General features: G+C 36.8%; 1 protein-coding gene across 4 annotated transcripts in view; it reads left to right on the forward strand.

The window, feature by feature from the left end:
• LOC150110292 (D-lactate dehydrogenase, mitochondrial-like) overlaps positions 1-18,590 on the forward strand; it is a 238,681-nt gene that overhangs the window by 168,346 nt on the left and 51,745 nt on the right. For all 4 annotated transcript variants that reach the window (XM_090398790.1, XM_090398781.1, XM_090398799.1 and 1 more), the window contains exon 9: positions 7,303-7,430. In XM_090398790.1, coding sequence (XP_090254916.1) covers positions 7,303-7,430 — 128 coding nt within the window. The remainder of the gene's footprint in view (positions 1-7,302; positions 7,431-18,590) is intronic.

An 18,590-nucleotide genomic window follows, 5' to 3' on the forward strand; every position in this document is an offset into this window, starting at 1 on the left:
TGAGACTCAAGTTATACAAACAGGGGTGGCGCTAGTGTCCTTGGTAAATGTGGCGGTCGAGTTAAGCTAGTCTAGAAAACGTGTTTTTAAAGTTAAATATAGTGTGGCTTTTTGTCACAAATTGTGCTAAAATTGTGCATCGGTTAGAAACAAGTGTCCTTCAGTGGTATTATTGTTTAGAACTGTGTTGTATATATTGTGTTTTCACTGCCGTTTGTTTCACTATATCAACGTGTAAAGATGGCGTCCAACAAGAAACGTACGTCAGCGGCGCGCAGGACTTCTACTATTACACGAAAGGCTGGCTCAGCGTTAGATTTTTCGCAATGGATGCGTTGCGGAAACTGCTACATGTATGCACCGAAAAATGTGAAGGATCTGTGGTCGGTCTGGCAAAATGAAAAGAAAGAAAATGTCGACGTATGTGAGAAGTGTCGGGATAGGCTGGAGCGTTTAGGAATGGAAGCTGACATCGGGACCGTAGCGGAAGAACTTCGGCGGGAGTTTATGAAAATGAAAAATGACCTTCATCTTCTTCATGAGGAAGTGGAAGTGATCGGTAAGGAGATACTGGAAGTTAAAGCTGAGTTTAATGTGTTAAACAGAGAAATTAGGACTATAGAGATTACTTTAGCTGAAGTAACTAGAACAGGATTACATATGGGTGAGTCTTTGGTGAATGATTCAGTAATAAATAGTATGGGAGTGATTGGGAGTCAACATAATAAAACCACAAGTGGCCAAGAAGAAATGAGATGTAGTGAGAGTGGGGGGGTAAGTAATAGAGAGTTGAGTAATGAAGCTGGGAGAGTCATGCTGAATAGTGTAGAGAATGAGTCCATGAGTGTGAACTTGAATGAAGTTAATAGTGGTAAAATATATGGTGATTCTATGATTAAGGGTATGGAGAGTGGTATGCATGAGGAGTGCTTGGCTGATGGTACAATAGAAAGAGTGGCTTTAGCAATAAAGAGAGGGCATGAAACAGACAAGATGATAGTTATGGTGGGTACGAATGACCTGAGAGGTAGTATAAATCGGGTAGGAAAAGATTTAAGAACATTATTAGATATTGTGAAGAGGAAAAGTGTCAATGGGAGAATAGTGTGTGTGCTGCCTCGTTTTGACAATTACGAGTTAAGTAGACGAGCAATGATAATGAATGATATGATTGCAAGAATGTGCAGAAAAAGAGGTCTGGAGTTTGTTGATGTTTGGAGTGTGTTTGAAGGAAAAAGGCAGTTGTATGCTAGAGATGGACTGCATCTTAACATGGAAGGACATAAGAGATTGAAGAAGTTATTGTTTTCTGAACAGGTTGAAGTTATTGGGCAGGGAAACTAATATTGAAAAGGTTGAGTGTAAGAGAGAGAAACTTTAGCACTGATTGTGTATTTATTGATCCTTATAGGCAGAATAAATTGCAGAAGAGAGGGGGAAAAAATCGGCATAGGACTACGGTAGTTAGTGACTTATATATCAGTTCTAAAGCCGGTACAAGATCTAGAGGGAATCTGCAATTTTTGTATACCAATGCTAGAAGCATTAGAAATAAGAGAGAAGAATTTTTGGCATTAGTCAGTGAAATCTCACCAAAAGTTGTAGGCATTAGTGAAACTTGGCTGTCAGCAGAAGATGTGGTCACTGGAATTGAATGTGATGGGTACAGTATTTTCAGGGAGGATAGAGAAGATAGAACAGGAGGAGGAGTACTGTTGATGATAGCTGATGTGTTGCAGCCAAAGAAAGTAGTATATCATGATGATAGACATGTGAATGAGAGTTCATTTGAGGCAGTCTGGTGCGAAATAGTGACCAACGCAACCAAATATACAGTTGGATGCTGCTATAGGCCAGGGAGTACAGGGGGAGATATTGAATTCATGCATCAGCAACTTAGTGCAATGAGTGAAGGCTTAGTGATTATTATGGGGGATTTTAATTATGGTGATATCAATTGGAAGGAGGAAATATCACGTAGCAAAAAGGAAATGGAGTTCATACATCTGCTACGAGATAATTACTTGAAACAGCACGTAACTGAAGGGACACGTGGTGTGAGAGTGTTGGACCTGGTTATTGGTTCAGAGGTTATGTGCATAAGTAAGGTGACCTCGTTACCTCCAGTTGGTGAAAGCGATCATGTGGTATTGACTTGGGAGGTTGCAAAATCTGTGGATTTTTCTATTAAGAAGGGGTATGTACGAAACTACAGGTTAGGCAATTATAACAAGCTTCGGAGTGAGCTTGCAGCCATCCCATGGCAGAACATATTGCAAGGGAAAGATGTTAGCAGTGCTTGGGATAAAATCAGCGGGTATCTGAGGAAAGCAATATCAGATTGTGTCCCCATGGTCAGGAGGTCAAACAAGGCAGGCATTAGATGGATGAGCAGTAGTATCAAGCTTGAACTACAAAAAAAGAAAATGTTATGGAGAATTTACAAGGAGAAGGGCGATCAGGACACCCATGAGCAGTACAAGGCTCAAGCTAGGAAGGTTACCAGCATAGTAAGAAAAGCTAAATCAGATTATGAGAAGACCTTAGCCAAAGAGATCAAGGGTAATCCCAAAGAGTTCTTCCGCTATGTGGCAAGTAAGAGGAAGAATGACTTCGGAAGGATAACCTTAGTGGGTGCTGATGGTATTGAGGTGACAAAATCAGATGTAATAGTCGAGTTACTGAGTGATCACTTCTCAAAAGTCTATCACCCAAGTGAGGATATCTCTATACCTATAGCAATACCTAATGTGAGAATTGAAGCTAAAGAATCAGAGGTATTAAATATATTGCGAAACTTAAATGCAAACACTGCGGTAGGCTTAGATGGAATATCAGCTCGGGTGTTGCGTGAATGTGCAAATGAATTGTCAACCCCTCTTACCTGGATATTTAATTTAAGTTTGAACTCTGGTATGGTCCCTAGGGAGTGGAAGTTAGGCAAAGTGGTTCCTTTGCATAAGGATGGCTCTAAAACTGCAGTATTGAATTACAGACCAATCACCATCTCAGGAGTAGTGGTAAAAGTATTGGAAAAGTTGGTTAAAGACAAAATTCAAGAATGGGTGGATCAGGATATGATACTCTATAGAGGCCAACATGGTTTTGTTAAAGGTAGATCCTGCCTTAGCAATCTATTAACTATCCATAATAGAATAACATCAGAGTTGGACAAAGGAACTGGCTACACAGTGGTACTTCTGGATTTTGCTAAGGCTTTTGACAGGATACCCCATAGAACACTGTTACGCAAATTGGAGCAGATGGGAATGGATATTAAATTGGTGATATGGATAGGAGAATGGCTTAGGGAGAGATACCATAAGGTGGTGTATGGAGGAGCCGAGTCCAGAATGAGGCAGGTGACCAGTGGTGTGCCTCAGGGCTCTGTGCTTGGGCCAATGTTGTTTAATTTGTATATAAATGATATAGGAAACGGCTTAAAGGGAGATATTCAGTTGTTTGCTGATGATGCAAAGTTGTGTAGTGCAATAAAAAATCAAGCTGATGTTGAAAGTTTGCAGGAGGATTTAAATAAGCTGGTAAAATGGGCAAAAGAAAATGGATGTCAGTTCAATGTGGAAAAGTGTAAAGTCTTGCATTTTGGGATTAAAAGATTACCAGCTGTGTACTACATAGATGGAAAGGTACTCCAAGAGATTGATGAGGCTAGGGACTTAGGGGTATTGGTAGATAAGGAGATGAAGTTCAGAGGACACATTGCTAAGGTGTCCAAGATTGCACATAGGATTACTTGGTTGTTGAGGAACACACTGACATCCAGAGATAAAGAGGTTATTATTCCCCTTTATAAAGCATTGATACTTCCACATTTGGATTACTGTGCTCAGGTCTGGTCACCTGGATTCCTTGGAGATGAGGAGGCTGTGGAGAGGGTTCAGAGAAGAGTGACCAAGTTGGTGAGTGATATAAAAAATGCTCCCTACATTGATAGATTGAGAGCTTGTGGATTGCAGAGATTGGCTGATAGGCGAAGAAGAGGGGATATGATAGAAACATTCAAATTACTAAAAGGTTTTTATAGGATTGATGCAGGGGAAATGTTTCAGCTGTGTGATAGTGATGGAAGAACAAGAGGTCATCTCTGGAAATTAAAGAAGAGTGTGGTTAACAAAGGTGTCAGAACAAGGTTTTTTGCCTGGAGGGTGGTGAATGAGTGGAATTCATTGCCTGACTTTGTTGTGAGCTCTTCATCTGTAAATGAATTCAAGAAGAGATATGACAGATATTGTTTTGCTAGTTTGGGTCTCCCGCGATGAGTCTACTGACTCCATGGAGATACCCGTAATAATAATAATAATAATAATAATAAACATATGAAAGGCCAAGCCAATTCAGCTGAACATTCCTTTAGCAAAAGGGCTTGATATTCCATCTGCCCCTATTGACAAATTCTTATCCAGGTTATTCAACAGCTCTTTAACCTCATTTTCATGAACCTCTAACTCTTCATCCAATGTAGCAGTAGTACTGTGCACTATATTACATACACCTGATTGATATATCTTAGCAAAGTGAGCACTCATTAACTGAACAATCTCATTAGCTTCCGACACTCGAGTACCATCTGAATTAAGTAAAGTTATTCTTTCACATTCATTCTTTATTCTGCTTGCATGACCAGTTTCTTTTCATACTTTGATTTAGCTTTCTGCACAATACTTGTTACTTTTCTGGCCTGAGCTTTATATATTTCATAACTCCTCTCACTCTTATTCTCACAATATTCTTTCCTCATCATCATCTTCTTGTGGATCTCTTGCTTAATAAGGTTGCACATTTATTTCACTCTAACCAATTTATTCTTCGACGATTTGGGATACCACCTCATTTAAGCACTTTTTCAAAGATTCCTATGCATTCCTGACATGTTTCCTATTCAGTAACTGATATCATGGAACCAAAAATAGTATTCTCCTAAGTTGATCATAATTTCCAGCTTTGTAGTTCAGCATGTAACCTGTTTTAATTGGAGCATCAATACGATTAGATACTTCCCAAGAAAGCACAGCATGATCATTTCACCAATTGGTGACAATAATCATGCTGTGATTTTATTCTTTTTTTAACATGAAATGTTCTCAGGATAAAATGGCAAATATATCACTACATACTAAAGGTTTAAAGTAGCTGTACTAAGTGTTTTGTTCTCAAATGCTTCATGTAAAAAATAGCCAAAGGGACGGGGAAACCTATTGCAGCACCATTAATTTGTTAGTAATTTTTCCTTGCCTAGTAAATTTAAATAAATCAAAAATGTCAGTAGGGAAGTTTTTCTGTATTAAATCATGATCTCTTTTAGTGGTACATTAGTAAATAAGGATGTGAATAGCAAAACTGACCATGATGTCTGAATTTTTAAGGATGTGATTTCTTTACTAGAGATTTGGAAGGAACAGAATATTTTTATAGAAGTAGAGGAATTACCTGCAAAGGGAGCAAGTAACTTACCTGAATTTTTAAGGATGTGATTTCTTTACTAGAGATTTGAAAGGAACAGAATATTTTTATAGAAGTAGAGGAATTACCTGCAAAGGGAGCAAGTAACTTACCTAACTGCTGGTCAAGTTTGTCAGTCAGGCTGCCTATACTATCAACAGTAGGAAAGCATTAGATTTGTGAATTTATGGGGCCTCAAAATATGCAGAGAATAAAAGTATTCAGTTATACAATTGCAAATTTGGAATGCATAAGCTGAGGAAAATCTCAGTGATGTAGGCTTCAATTTAAACAACCTCAAATGGAACATGAGGTGTCAGCGGCGACAAAAGGAATGAGAAATTAATCAATTTACTCTGTGGGATAAATCAGCAGGATGTAAATCTGTCATTTCAGTTAATTAATTAAATATTGAGTTATAATAATACAGAGAATGGAAGAATCAAACTATGAACAGTGGAAATGTTATATGAGCGAATAAATCCAGATTTACCTCTGCTCTTTCTTTAACATCTTGCCATGTCAAGATGGTAAATAAAGAGTGGAGTATAATGAATTCAGAAAGAAGAAATAGAGTATGGGAGGGGAGGGTGCTAAAAAGTTTTGATAAATGGTTCTACCTCAATTTCTTCACGTGATTATCACAACTTTTCAGCACATCCTTAAATAGTCTCTTCAGTATAAAACCAAAAAATTTTAGAATTGTTTGAATACATTCCAAGTTGATCACGGCAATACGATGTTGAAAAATGTCTTGATCAAAAGGACGTGGTACATGCCATTGTTGAACAAGAGATGAATGATAGTCTGCCAGAATTTCACTGATGACATCCACTTATGGTCATTTTTATTCCTAAATTAATAGGATTTATCCCAAAGTTCAGAGCACCAGTGATCTCACCTGCTTGATTTGTGGTTGTTCTGGTTTTATAGACATAGCAATAACTGATCATAAAGAATTTTTTTTTTCATCATCCTTATCTTGCTTGTTGTTCTTCGTTTATTGTTTGTTGTTGAGGGAAGGCTCTGAGTAGTGTAACATATAATGCATGCTGCATTTCTCCATGCTACAGCTTTCAGGAAGTCAGATTACAAATATCAGATTACCCTATTCTCCATTTTTTTAGGTGGGAAATCTTTTTGTAGTTTTTAATTAAAGTAGAAGAAGATTTATAATTGAACTACATGATGATTTTCATTAAAAAAAAAAAATTAAGAGATACTAATTGTATTTCTCAACTTTTCAACAACACTGTATATTAACTGTAAAAAGTAAGAATTGAACAAAATAGATATTGATATGTTAGTTTTAAAGAAAATTATTAAAGTTAGCCAGTAACATCATTGGCAGAATCACATTAACAACTAAATACTATTTGAAAGTAATCTGACAATATTAATATTCAGCATAAGTAAGCAGAGTTGACCTGAGGTGCTATCAATGCTTAAACAGAATAAGAAATGAAAGTTATTGAAATAGAGTTTTAAGTAAAAAATGATATAGAACAGGCCTAGAAGATTCCCAGGATTTTGATGGATTAATGCAGAATTAACTGCATCAATCCATCTTAGTGTTTTAGAAGGCAGACTAGTAGTAAGGACTGGATGCATTCAAGACCTCTCAAATCATAGAACAATTATGGATGAAAATTCTTAAATTCTTGATTATTAATGTAGGCTATCCTATAAATTACCCAAAGATACATTCTATGAAGTCATAATGATAACTGAAATAAAAATTTTATGATTACCAGAATTTTATCATTAAAATCTTAAAATTTATATAGGCATTATACAGGAGGTAGCTGTATTAGCAGAAAAATAACGATATGCATATTTCAGGTAATATAGCTTCAAGTAATGGAGCATTAGGCTTTATGTGGGCAGAAGATCCAGAAGAAAGACGCAAATTATGGGATGCTAGACATAACATTTATTATGCCACTTTAGCATTAAGACCAGGCTGTAAGGTAAGTAAATGTTATAATTACCATTTTTGGTAATTACTGACTTATTAAACACTGAAAATAAGTTAAGCATGTTTAATCTATGTTGCTTTTTTGTTTTGTTTTAGATATTGATTATTTGCATATGAGATCAGGTAAGAGTTATAACTTGATAACATGGAGAAGACCGAGAAGACCTCATGTATGGAATGTGGAGAACCAGTCAGATTACTAAATTTTTCAATCTTCACATTAATTTTTATATTAAACTTCAGTTTAATATAAATGAAAATAATCACTTGACGTTTCGATCTTCATATCATGGTCATCATCTGGAGTATACATATATATACAAGAAACAAGCTATGATAGAATCAATGTTAGTCACAGTAATTTGGTCAACCATTAACACTACTGGCCTGACTTCTTATAGGAAAAAAAAAACCTTGCTACATCAAAGCTAGAAGAGTCCTGTTGTTATTATTATCTATTTGGTTACAAATCATTAAGAGATACATTAAGCTAGAAAGTGCTCTCACATAACAGTTCACATAAATTAGAACAAATTAGTATAGATGTGGCCAATAAGAATCATTGCTTAGAGTCCTAAAATAAGGGTTTGCTGGAAACTGTGAAGAACTTAAGTGGCCTGATTGTGTACCATCCAAATTCTTAGAATTTTTATGCCACCATTATTCTTAAGATTAGAATGTTTAATCGAAATATCACAGGGCTTCTTCAGATTTGCATTCATACCAGATGTTTGTATGATGTAAGGAACAGGTACTTTTCCAATCAGTTTAGTGTAGGGTGTTAAGAGCATGATCTGAGGCTGGCTTTACTAAAATTATTAAATTCAGTATATCATTTCTTGAAAGTTTTCCCACTTGGTTATACTATAAATTAAAGATACCAAGAAATTATATACTTGGTTTAATCTTTTATCCAAGTGTAAACAAGCAAAGTTTGCACCTGAAAACTATTTTCAGGACTGGGGCAATTTGTATTTAAAGGTTACTGACTTCACATCACTTGCCTTAGTATCCCATAATGCAAAGCATATCTTTATGGGTATGTATAATGCTATGTGTTATGGGCAGGGTCACTACCCAGACCTTAGTATCACCTCTGGGTCTCTCTCCCACTGATGTGCTTTAGCATAGAAGTGGTCGCTGCACTGAGGTATGAGAGGCTCTGCTTGTGGGTGGGTTTTTGCCTGTCTCTGAGTGGGGCCCCTGCTGAGCTTATGGCTCTGCTTGGTGGTGGGGTGAGCCTGCCATTAGGTAGAGCCAACGCTGAGGGTTCCTCTCCGTGGCAGAGTGGTTCTGTCGCTGAGTGGAACCACCGCTGAGTAAAATTATCCTTCATATAACTCGTGCTTGCTGCATTTCGAGTGATCTGGGGGATCGCCTGCATTTTTGGTGACCTCCCTTCACTTATATAGGTGAAACCAGTCTGGGTAGTGACCCTTCCCATAATGCACAGCATTATACATACCCATAAGGATATGTGCTTTGCATTATGGGATACTAAAGCAAGCAATGTGAAGTCATTAGCTTCTATATACAAGTTGCTCCAGTCCTGAAAATAGTTCAGGCACAAACTTTGTTTGCTTACACTTGGATAAAGGATTAAACCAAGTATATCATTTCTTGGTATCTTTAATTTATAATATATCATTTGTGTTGTATTTTACGGATAGGAATTGTGCATCAAGTTTCACCAATATAAAGTAAGTTAAAGGTGCAATTGATACGGTATAGGGTGGGGCAAGGGGAGGGAGGATCCCTAGTGGAATTGAATATGCTTTTTTTTGTTTTTTTGTTTTAAATTTTATTGGTAGTTTAAAAGTAGCATTAAGATTGTAATTGTGTAGAATTCTATTTATCTGATAACTCTTTAATGTATGGATTATCAGATAAATAGTCATTGTTTATAAATGTATTGCTAATAATTTGTAATTCTTGTTTAAGAGCAAATTGTTATAGCTCTATTTTTGAGGGTGTTAATGACTCCAAGTGTTTGCGAAGGTTGGTGATAGGAGTTAGCACATATATATTGGCTGATATGAATAGGCTTGCAGTAGACAGTGAAGGATAGACTGCCTTATGGAAGATGTGTGACCAGTGTATCCAGGAAAGGAAGTGAGTTTTGATTTTCAATTTCAATAGTAATTGTATGTGCTCATGTTGTTTATTCAGATAGCTTAGGAAGATGTTTAAAGTTTTGGCAGCTGTGTGGCCAGATAATGAAAACATTGGCAATGCTTTAAAGTAAAGGAATCCAGAGCATATTGCTCAAAAGTTGCCATATAAAAGTTAGCAATTGGAAGAGGATAGTGGTGAGCCCGTGGCTGTACCTTCTTTTTGTAGGTAAAAATTGTTTTGTCACATGAAGTGGCATGTGGTACATGTGCAAAGAGAGCTGTAATATTGGGTTGAAATTTGTTCTGTAATTGTGTCACTGATTGAGACATTTATAAAAAAGGGCAGAAACATCAAAACTGACTAATAAATCATCTATGTCGAATGTTATGTTTTAATTTTGTTTATGAAGTGTTGTATATTCTTTATATAGGAGTGGAATGATCTACCAACTCCTTGAGTTGACTAGGTAATAATTTCTTGGCTAAGTAATAATTAGGGCCATCTATACATTCAACTATCAGCCTAAGCGGAACATTATGTTTGTGTGTTTTGGTAACCCATATATTCTGGGAAAGCAGGCATAATGTGGTAACAGTCTTTTAACAGTATCCAATGTCCAAAATGTGACAGACTTAAGTAATTTAACAGTTTTCTTTTTAATCTTGTTAGTTGGATTATAGTTCACAAACTGATAAGTGCTGCTATCATAACTAATTGACTCATTTGATGAATGAACGCAGATTTGTTTATTGTGACCATGGCATTACTTTTGTCAGACTTGCTCATAAATATATAAGCAAGTCTGACAAGTATGGCACCATCAATATAGTACACAGCCTTAAATTCTGCACTCCAAAATACAACACCTTACACATATTACTATTAAAACTTACAACCCCACTCCTCTGTCCAAGTCAAAAGTCTATTCAAATCTTCCTGAAGGCAATTAACATCAGCAATGCTACTTTCTGATGATGCAAAGTCTCCCCAACTTTGCATCATCAGAAACAACTGAAAATCCTCAGTCAGTCCACATGATATATCATTTATAAACAACATCCAAGTAATCGTTTCAGCTATTTTACCAACTTTTGCAATATGCCATCTGAACTTCAACTCTGTCCTCCATTATCCCCAAGTCTCTAGTCTCATCAATTTCCTGTAATTCATTGTTATCAATGTGATAAACCATATGCAACCTTTTCAACAAGAAGTATATAACCTTACATTTTCAACATTAAATTGACAATCATTTTCCTTTGCCAGTTTATTTAAATGATCTTGCAGGATATTAACATCACCTTTATCAACTATTACTCTTCCAGGGACCCAAGAACAGAACCCTGGGGTATGCCATTGGTTATCCTCCCTTTTTGAGACACTGCTCCATCATACACAACTTGTTAGTATTGTTCAGAGAGCCAATCTCTGATCCATCTAACCAATATACTATCTATTCCCATCCTGTGCAGCTTGTACCAATTTTTCATGTGGTAATCTGTCGAATGCTTTTTCAAAGTCCAAGAATATCGCTGTATAAGATTCTTCCTTATCTAACACACTCGTTCCCTTATCATAAAATGCAAGTAAATTACTAAAACAAGACCTACTCTTTACAAATCCATGCTGACCATCATAAAGAATGCTATGTCCATCAACCCAATACTGTATTCTATTCCTAACCAATCTCTCCAACACCTTGACTACAACTGCAGTTATACAGACTGGTCTGTAATTAGAAACTTCTGTCCTAGAACCTAGATCGTTGTCCTAGATTGCTACATATAGCTTTCATATTATTCAAAACAAAACCAGTTTCTATTAAAATTTTATCAGCTATATTATTTGGAAGAAAATTAATGCCTCTTTCTATGTGGTATATAACATTCAGTTTATTAACAGTTCTAGGTGCTACTGCAAAGTTTATGCTTTTTTTTTAAGCACTACACTAGTACCAACACCAATGTGGGCAGTGTATTTCTATATATGTGAACTATAAGATACTGTATTCAGACAAGAGTGGTGAAGTAAAAAAAAAGGAGTAGCTATAGTATTCAACATATTAAAAATACAGGTGTAAACTTCTTGCATGGCAGAGAATTTCAAGTAGTGATGTGTGCAGATTTCAAAATGGGATAATGAGCAATGATTCTTATTTGTATCTGTGGGTCTACAGAATGTTCTACGTAGGAAGCAATAAAGACATTTTTCAAGTATTTATGGAGAAGAAAAAGTTGGCTCTTGGAGATCAATAAAGTAGAATATGTAGTGAATACTAGACATGTAAAAATATTTTGGAAAAACCTGGGGGGGGGAAAGAACCTAGTTAATAATGTTGATGTGTATGACTTTGTTTTACCAGGGCTGATCCCTTAATCTCTACCATATTTATCTGTTGAAAACTTTCTTCTGGATATATTCTATAAATCACCTTTAGGAATTTATATCTTTTTCTCATCTCTTCTTGGACTTTCAGACAGTTTTTTTTAATTTGCAAACATTTAATCTGTTTATCATAGTTATCATTCAGAAACAGATCTGTTATCATCTTATTTACCTTCCTCTGAATTCTGTTTGCCATGACTTCATTCCAAAGAACCCAGGTGATTAAATCTGTGAGCAAGTAATCCAGATGCTGTACTATGAAAATCATATAAAGACAGATAACTTTATGGAAGTTTTTTCACTTGTCTATGCTACTAATTCTATATTGGGTTTTTTCCTTTATCGAAGTGTAAGCAAACAAAGTTTGCGCCTGGTGCTTTGCATTATAGGAGATACTAAGGCAAGTGATGAGAACTTATGCCACTTTTACCACGAGTTGCCCCAGTCCTGAAAGTACTTCAGGCACAAACTTTGTTTGCTTACACTTGGATAAAGGATAAAACCCAATATAGAATTACAGATAACTTTCTTTTCCCTTTTTCTCAGTGTGTATGTGTGCATGTTCTTCAACATTGAAGTGATTCTTTGTCCTAATTTACCTACTTTTACAATGTGTCTTTTGTCCTGTTCCCTGTTCAATATTGTTCCAAGATAGATACATAAATTCCTCAGTTTATTGTACTGCAAACCTATTAAAAATGTTTAAAATTTTATAGTTTTTTAACTATTATTTTTCAGGAAATAACAACACGCACTAAAATATTAATTATAATAACTTTAATTAATACTTTCCTATATTTTGGCAATGTTACATTGCCATCATTATCATCAGGGATCACAAAGATATACGCAGTCAGGCAATAACACTGGGAAAATGAGGCTTAAGAAAGGCAACCAAAGTTGGGCTTCAAGTCCTAAATAGTGCCCCCTAGTGGGCTAAATTGGTAGTCTTTAACATTGGGCTGAAGATCTCAGGATGAGTGCTTCTCAAAATTTGGGGCATGTACCCAAATTTGTTGACGTTTAGAAAGTTTCTCAGGGCTGAGGCAGATTTGAGGAATAGTCTTTGATGTTTGTATACAAATGACAGAAGTATCAGAAACAAGGGAAATGAAACAGTTACATTGATTAAGTTTGTTTACCCAAAAATTGTTAGCATAAGTGAGACATAGTTGGATGAGGATGACATCCTGACAGGAATAGAGATGGAAGGGTATGATGTATTTTTGAAGATAGAAAGGGTAAAATGGGAGGCGGAGTGTGATTGATGATAGAAAAGAGTTATGTCCATACAAGTTAGAGATGCAAGGGAAAAATAGTGGTAATGGCTTTCCCTCCAGTTTTGAGGCAGTATGGTGTGAGATAGAAATGAATAAAAGGAAATACTTTGTTGGATGTTACTATAGACTTGGTAATGTGGAGGGAGTGACCAGGAAATGTATAAGAAAATTTGCCAAGCAAATGGAAAAAAGGGTGATCATTATGAGTGATTTTAATTACAGAAATATACATTGGGATAATGAGATAGCAATTGGAAGTAATGAAAATGAGTTTCTTGAGTTTTTGATGGACAACCACCTCAGGCAGTATGTAACAGGGCACACTATGGAGGATTGAGGGTCTTGGATTTGATCATTTCATCAGAGGATGTTATTATAAATGAGGTGTCAAATTTCCCTCCAGTTGGTGAGAGAGTGACTATGAAGTGATTACTTGGTTGGTTGCCAATCATGTGAGGAAAGGGTGTATGTAGAACTACAAAGATAGTGATTATGAGAAGTTCAGGAGACAGCTTGGAGCTGTACTGTGGAATGAGGAGTTGATGGAAAGGAGATCAATTCTGCCTGTGATATTCAAGAACTATCTAGTAGAAGCACAATATTCCAAAGGTCAGACAGTTAAATAAGGTAGGTGTGAAATGGATGAATGAAGAGATTAAGCATGCAATGCAAAGAAAAAAGGCATTATGGAGGCAACATGTAATTATTATTATTATTATTACATCACACCTCCAGGGAGTCCAAAGACTCATCGAGGGAGGGCATCTACTACAACTCTTCGTCTCACTACTCCACCAACGCCATCTACCGCCACCTACCACCACTAGCACTTTCACAGACAATCACAAACATCCATGCCCATGCCCAGATTTGAACCCTCAGCCTTTTGGCCAGAGAGTGGATACGCTAACCACTTGGCCAACCAGGCCGACTTGTCAAGGTCCCTTCTAATATCCTTATTCTTAATGTGATTCTGCCATTGATGCTATGTGTTCACTCCCTAATCTTTCTCAAAACTCATTTCCATGGTCTCTAGTCTTTAATGGATCGCTTTATTTCTAACCCAAGTTTCAGATCTATAACTTAAAACTGGTTTAAACACCATCTTGTATACTGCTAGTTTGGTGTTTTGGTTAATTTCTCTCTTATTCCACATAAATCTATTCAGCTGGCTCCACACAAACTGGTATAATCTAGTAACTGGTAATAATCAATTCCATGAGGAATAAAAAGAACAGGCAAGCAGGATGATTCAGTTGGTAAGGGTAGCAAAAGTTCAATATGAGCAGCAGTTAGATAATGAAGCCAAAAAAAAAAAATCCCAGGGAGTTTTTTTTGATATGTAGCCACAAAAAAAGGACAACTGCTGCAGAGGATATAGTTGAGATATTTAATAAGCAGTTCATAAAGGTGTTTCATCCATGTGAATATGACATTTTGGAGAGTTTGAGAGTAGTGGATGATGATAAGGAGAGACTGTCTGTGTGTTAGGAAGCGGTATATGGGGGAATTAAGCAAACTTGATATTAATAAAGCTGTGGGGCTTGATATATCACTGTGTATTTTGAAGGAATGTGCCAGGGAGTTGACATCTGCCTTGACATATTTGTTTAATATGGGTCTTACTGGGTCAAGTTCCAAAGGAATAGAAGGAAGGCAAGATCCTATGACTTCATAAAGGAGTTGGCAGAATTCAAGCATCAAATTATAGGCCAATCTGTGTGTCATGTATTGTGGTCAAAGTGTTGGAAAACGTGATGAGAATCAGGATCCAACATTGGGTTGGCAACAATGGCATTATCTTTGAAGGACAGCATGGATTTGCTAAAGGGGGGGGTCATGTTTTAGTAATCTGCTTACTTCTTACAATAAGGTGAAAGAAGCATTGGATGTGGGAGATGGATGCACAGTAGTATACTTGGACTTTGCAAAGGCTTTTGATAGATTATCATATGATAAGTTGATAGTCAAACTAGAGTGGATGGGGGTTGGATATTAGACTAGTGATTGGACTGGAGATTGGCTGTCTGATAGGCATCAACAAGTTGTGTATGGGGGAGCAATATCCCAGAAGAGGAAAGTCACTAGTGGTGTGCCTCAAGGATCTGTTTTAGGGCCATTGCTGTTTAATCTGTATGTTAATGATATCGGGGAATATTTGAATGGGGATATACAGATGATGCAAAGTTAGGATGAACTATGAGGAGTAGAGCAGATGTTGTGGCCTTACAAGAAGACTTGAATAGACTAAGTGAATGGGCATGGGAGTGGAGATGCCAGTTCGATGCTGAAAAAGGTTTTAAAATTTGGAAAACAATGGTGGGATGTAGAATTTACTCTTTCCTCCACCTCCAACAATATATCCAACAAGGATATATTGTTGGAGGTGGAGGAAATAAGAGATCTTTGGACAATGGCAGATAAGGATCTGCAATTTAGAGGATGTATTGCCAAATTTGTGAGGACAACACAACAAATTCTATGAATAATGCAGAAGACACTGAATTGTAGAAATAAGGAGATTCTGGTTCCATTGTATAAGGCTCTGATTAGGCCATATATAGACTAATGTGAACAGATTTGGTCACGTGGTTTTCAAAAGGATGAAGAGATGTTGGAGAGGAATTAGAGATGATTGACCAAAATAGTTTTTGATCTCTGGAATGTTGAATATAAAGAAAGGTTGAGATGATGTAATTTGTAGAGTCTAGTGGATAGGGGGAAGAGGAGCGATATGATAGAGACATACGAGTTAGTAAAAGGTTGTTATAGGATTAATGTTGGAGAGGTTTTTCATAAAATGGTGGAAGATTGGAGAGAACACGGGGTCATCCTTGGAAGCTGTATAAGGCAGATGTGAGCAAGGGGGTGAGAAGCAGTTTTATTTGGATGGAGAGTTGTGAATGATTGAAATACATTAGCTGAGAGCATGGTGTCTGCAGAGAATTTCAGTGTGTTTAAGGTGCAGCATAATGACCTTCTTCCAGGGTCTCCTGAGGTGAGTGTCCAAAGCATGGTCAGCAAGTCCTGAGTGACTGTAATGATGCAACCAGATGTAGTCCTTTTGTTCAGAAATTCTGATATTTTTTGTCCTGCCTGTTTGTCTGTAGTAGGAAAGTTTTCAACTGCAAGGGACCTGGTAGACACCTGATAGGTCTAGGGAATGTGGCTGATCTTTGGTGGAGCAGATAAGGGATGCCACTTTTTTATTTGGTGTAAATGGTTGTAAGGTTGTATTTCCTTAGGATTTTTGCTAATTTTTAAATGTGCTTTGAATATATGGAATGGTGACAGATTTTGTATAATCTCTGCTCTGAAGGGGAGGAGAGAAGGGGGTTAATATTTTACAGGGTTTTAATCTCATATTGTTGGGGGGGGGAGACTGTTGGTGTTTGTGTCTATCTGTATGCGTGGGTTTTCTGTAAACAGAGAATGCCAGGGATCCATCAGACTGGCATGTAATCAGAGTGTCTAGGAATAGAAGACTGTTGTTGTTTTCCTTTTCTAAGGTAAACTGGATCCTGGGATGTTGATTGGTTAGATGTGTCAAGAAAATGTTGAGCATATCCAGGCCATGGCCAAATGGAGAACACATCATCTTTGAAGTATGGACAGATAGTATGCAGAGTTTAATGCTTTTTCTTCAGAAGTCTGCATAAAGAAGTTGGCCAGGGGTATAGAAAGTAGAGAACCATGGCTGTCCCCTCTGTCTGTTTGTAGAAATTTCCTTGCCAAACATAATAGCCAGAGTTCATGGTGAAACTAACTGAGATAACAGGGCTTAGATGTTGGGAGGAAATATGGCTTGGATGAGGTCTAATATGTATCTCAGCCCATGTATTTGTTGTAGTTCATTAGTGAATAAAGAGGAGACATCAAAAATGACCATTATGTCATTTTGTTGTAGTGTGAGATTTTCTATACTGGCTTTAAAGTGGGCTGAGTTTTTTATGTGTAATGGTGTGTTGCCAGCAGTATATTGTGTGAGTGCTTTGGTTAATTTGTATATTGGTGAATCAATGCCATCTACAATAGGACGTCATGCTACATTTTGTTTATGGATTTTTGGTAGCTCATATATCTGGAGGGGGGGGTCTAGAGTTATATGCGTTTAGTTTATTTGTGACTTCCATGGGCCAAGAGGTGACCTTTTTAAGGAGCGTGTGGAGTGTTTTGATCCATGTATTGGTGAGATTATAGTCCATAGGAAGTTAGATAGAGAGCAATCCTGAATTAAGGAGGCAAACCTACCTACATAATCTATTTGGTTTAAAACCACAGTGACATTTCTCTTATCTGTTTTGGTAATTACTATCTGTCATTTTTAATTTTTTGCAGAGCTTCAAATTCTTTTCTTGAGAGGTTGCTTTTTGGTGGTTGAGTGAGTGAGTACACTGGCTACATCCAGTCTGATGATGTTGTTCGCAGTATGGTTTGGGAAGGCTCAGGATACCTCATTCTACTTGGATCATTATTTCTTCTGCAGGAATTATTTTTAGGTTCTCGTGCATAGCTATGGCTACATGTGAGTGTGCTAATTGCTTCAGGGTGAAGGATGATAAGTTTACTACCATGTTAGGAGGTAGTTCAGGCTTGAAAGCTGAGTTTTTTAATAATTTTTCATATTTCTTGATGTGCCAACATCTTATTTTTTTGAAATTCTTTGTCTGCTAAAGTGTTAGAGATATCAGAAAGGATCATCCAAGGTTGATGTTCAGTGTTGCGGCAAGCTCCTCTTCTAATGCATGAATAGCTTCAGTAGTGTTGGCCAGGTGAACGCGAATGGTGTCAATCTGTTCTTGTAAAAGAGCAAAGCTAGTATGCCTGTAAATGCAGAGAGCCTTTGGTGAAATAAACCAGTGTTTCAATTTTACACAATTCAGAATAACATTATTATCTTGGCAGCATTTTAAAAAGGCTAATCTGTTCATTTGTCTGGATATCTTCAACTCCAGCTTACTGTATTGAGAGGCCTGGCATGAGATGAAATCTCCATCGATAACAGTAATTCTATGAGACAAGCTTATTTATATGTGGGTTACTCAGAACTATTATTTTTCAGGAAATAATAATGTATACTAAAATATTAATTATAATAACTTTAATTAATACTTTCCTATATTTTGGCAACATTACATTGTCATCATCAGGGATAACAAAAACAATGATATGTATACGCAGGCAATAATACTGTGCAAATGAGACTGAAGAAAAGCAACCAAAGTTGGGTAGGATTGGGTGGTTCTTGACTGTTGGGCTGAAGATCTGAGGATGACTGTTTCCCAAATTTGGGGCAGTCTCAGTCACCTAAATTTCTTGAGCTTTGGAAAGTTTCTCAGGACTGAAGAGATGCAAGGAATAGCCTCTCATAT

This window comes from Typopeltis vanoorti, chromosome 1 (assembly GCF_054136105.1).
Source record: "Typopeltis vanoorti isolate ZY-2024b chromosome 1, IOZ_Tvanoo_1.0, whole genome shotgun sequence".
Classification (NCBI taxonomy): Eukaryota; Metazoa; Arthropoda; class Arachnida; order Uropygi; family Thelyphonidae; genus Typopeltis; species Typopeltis vanoorti.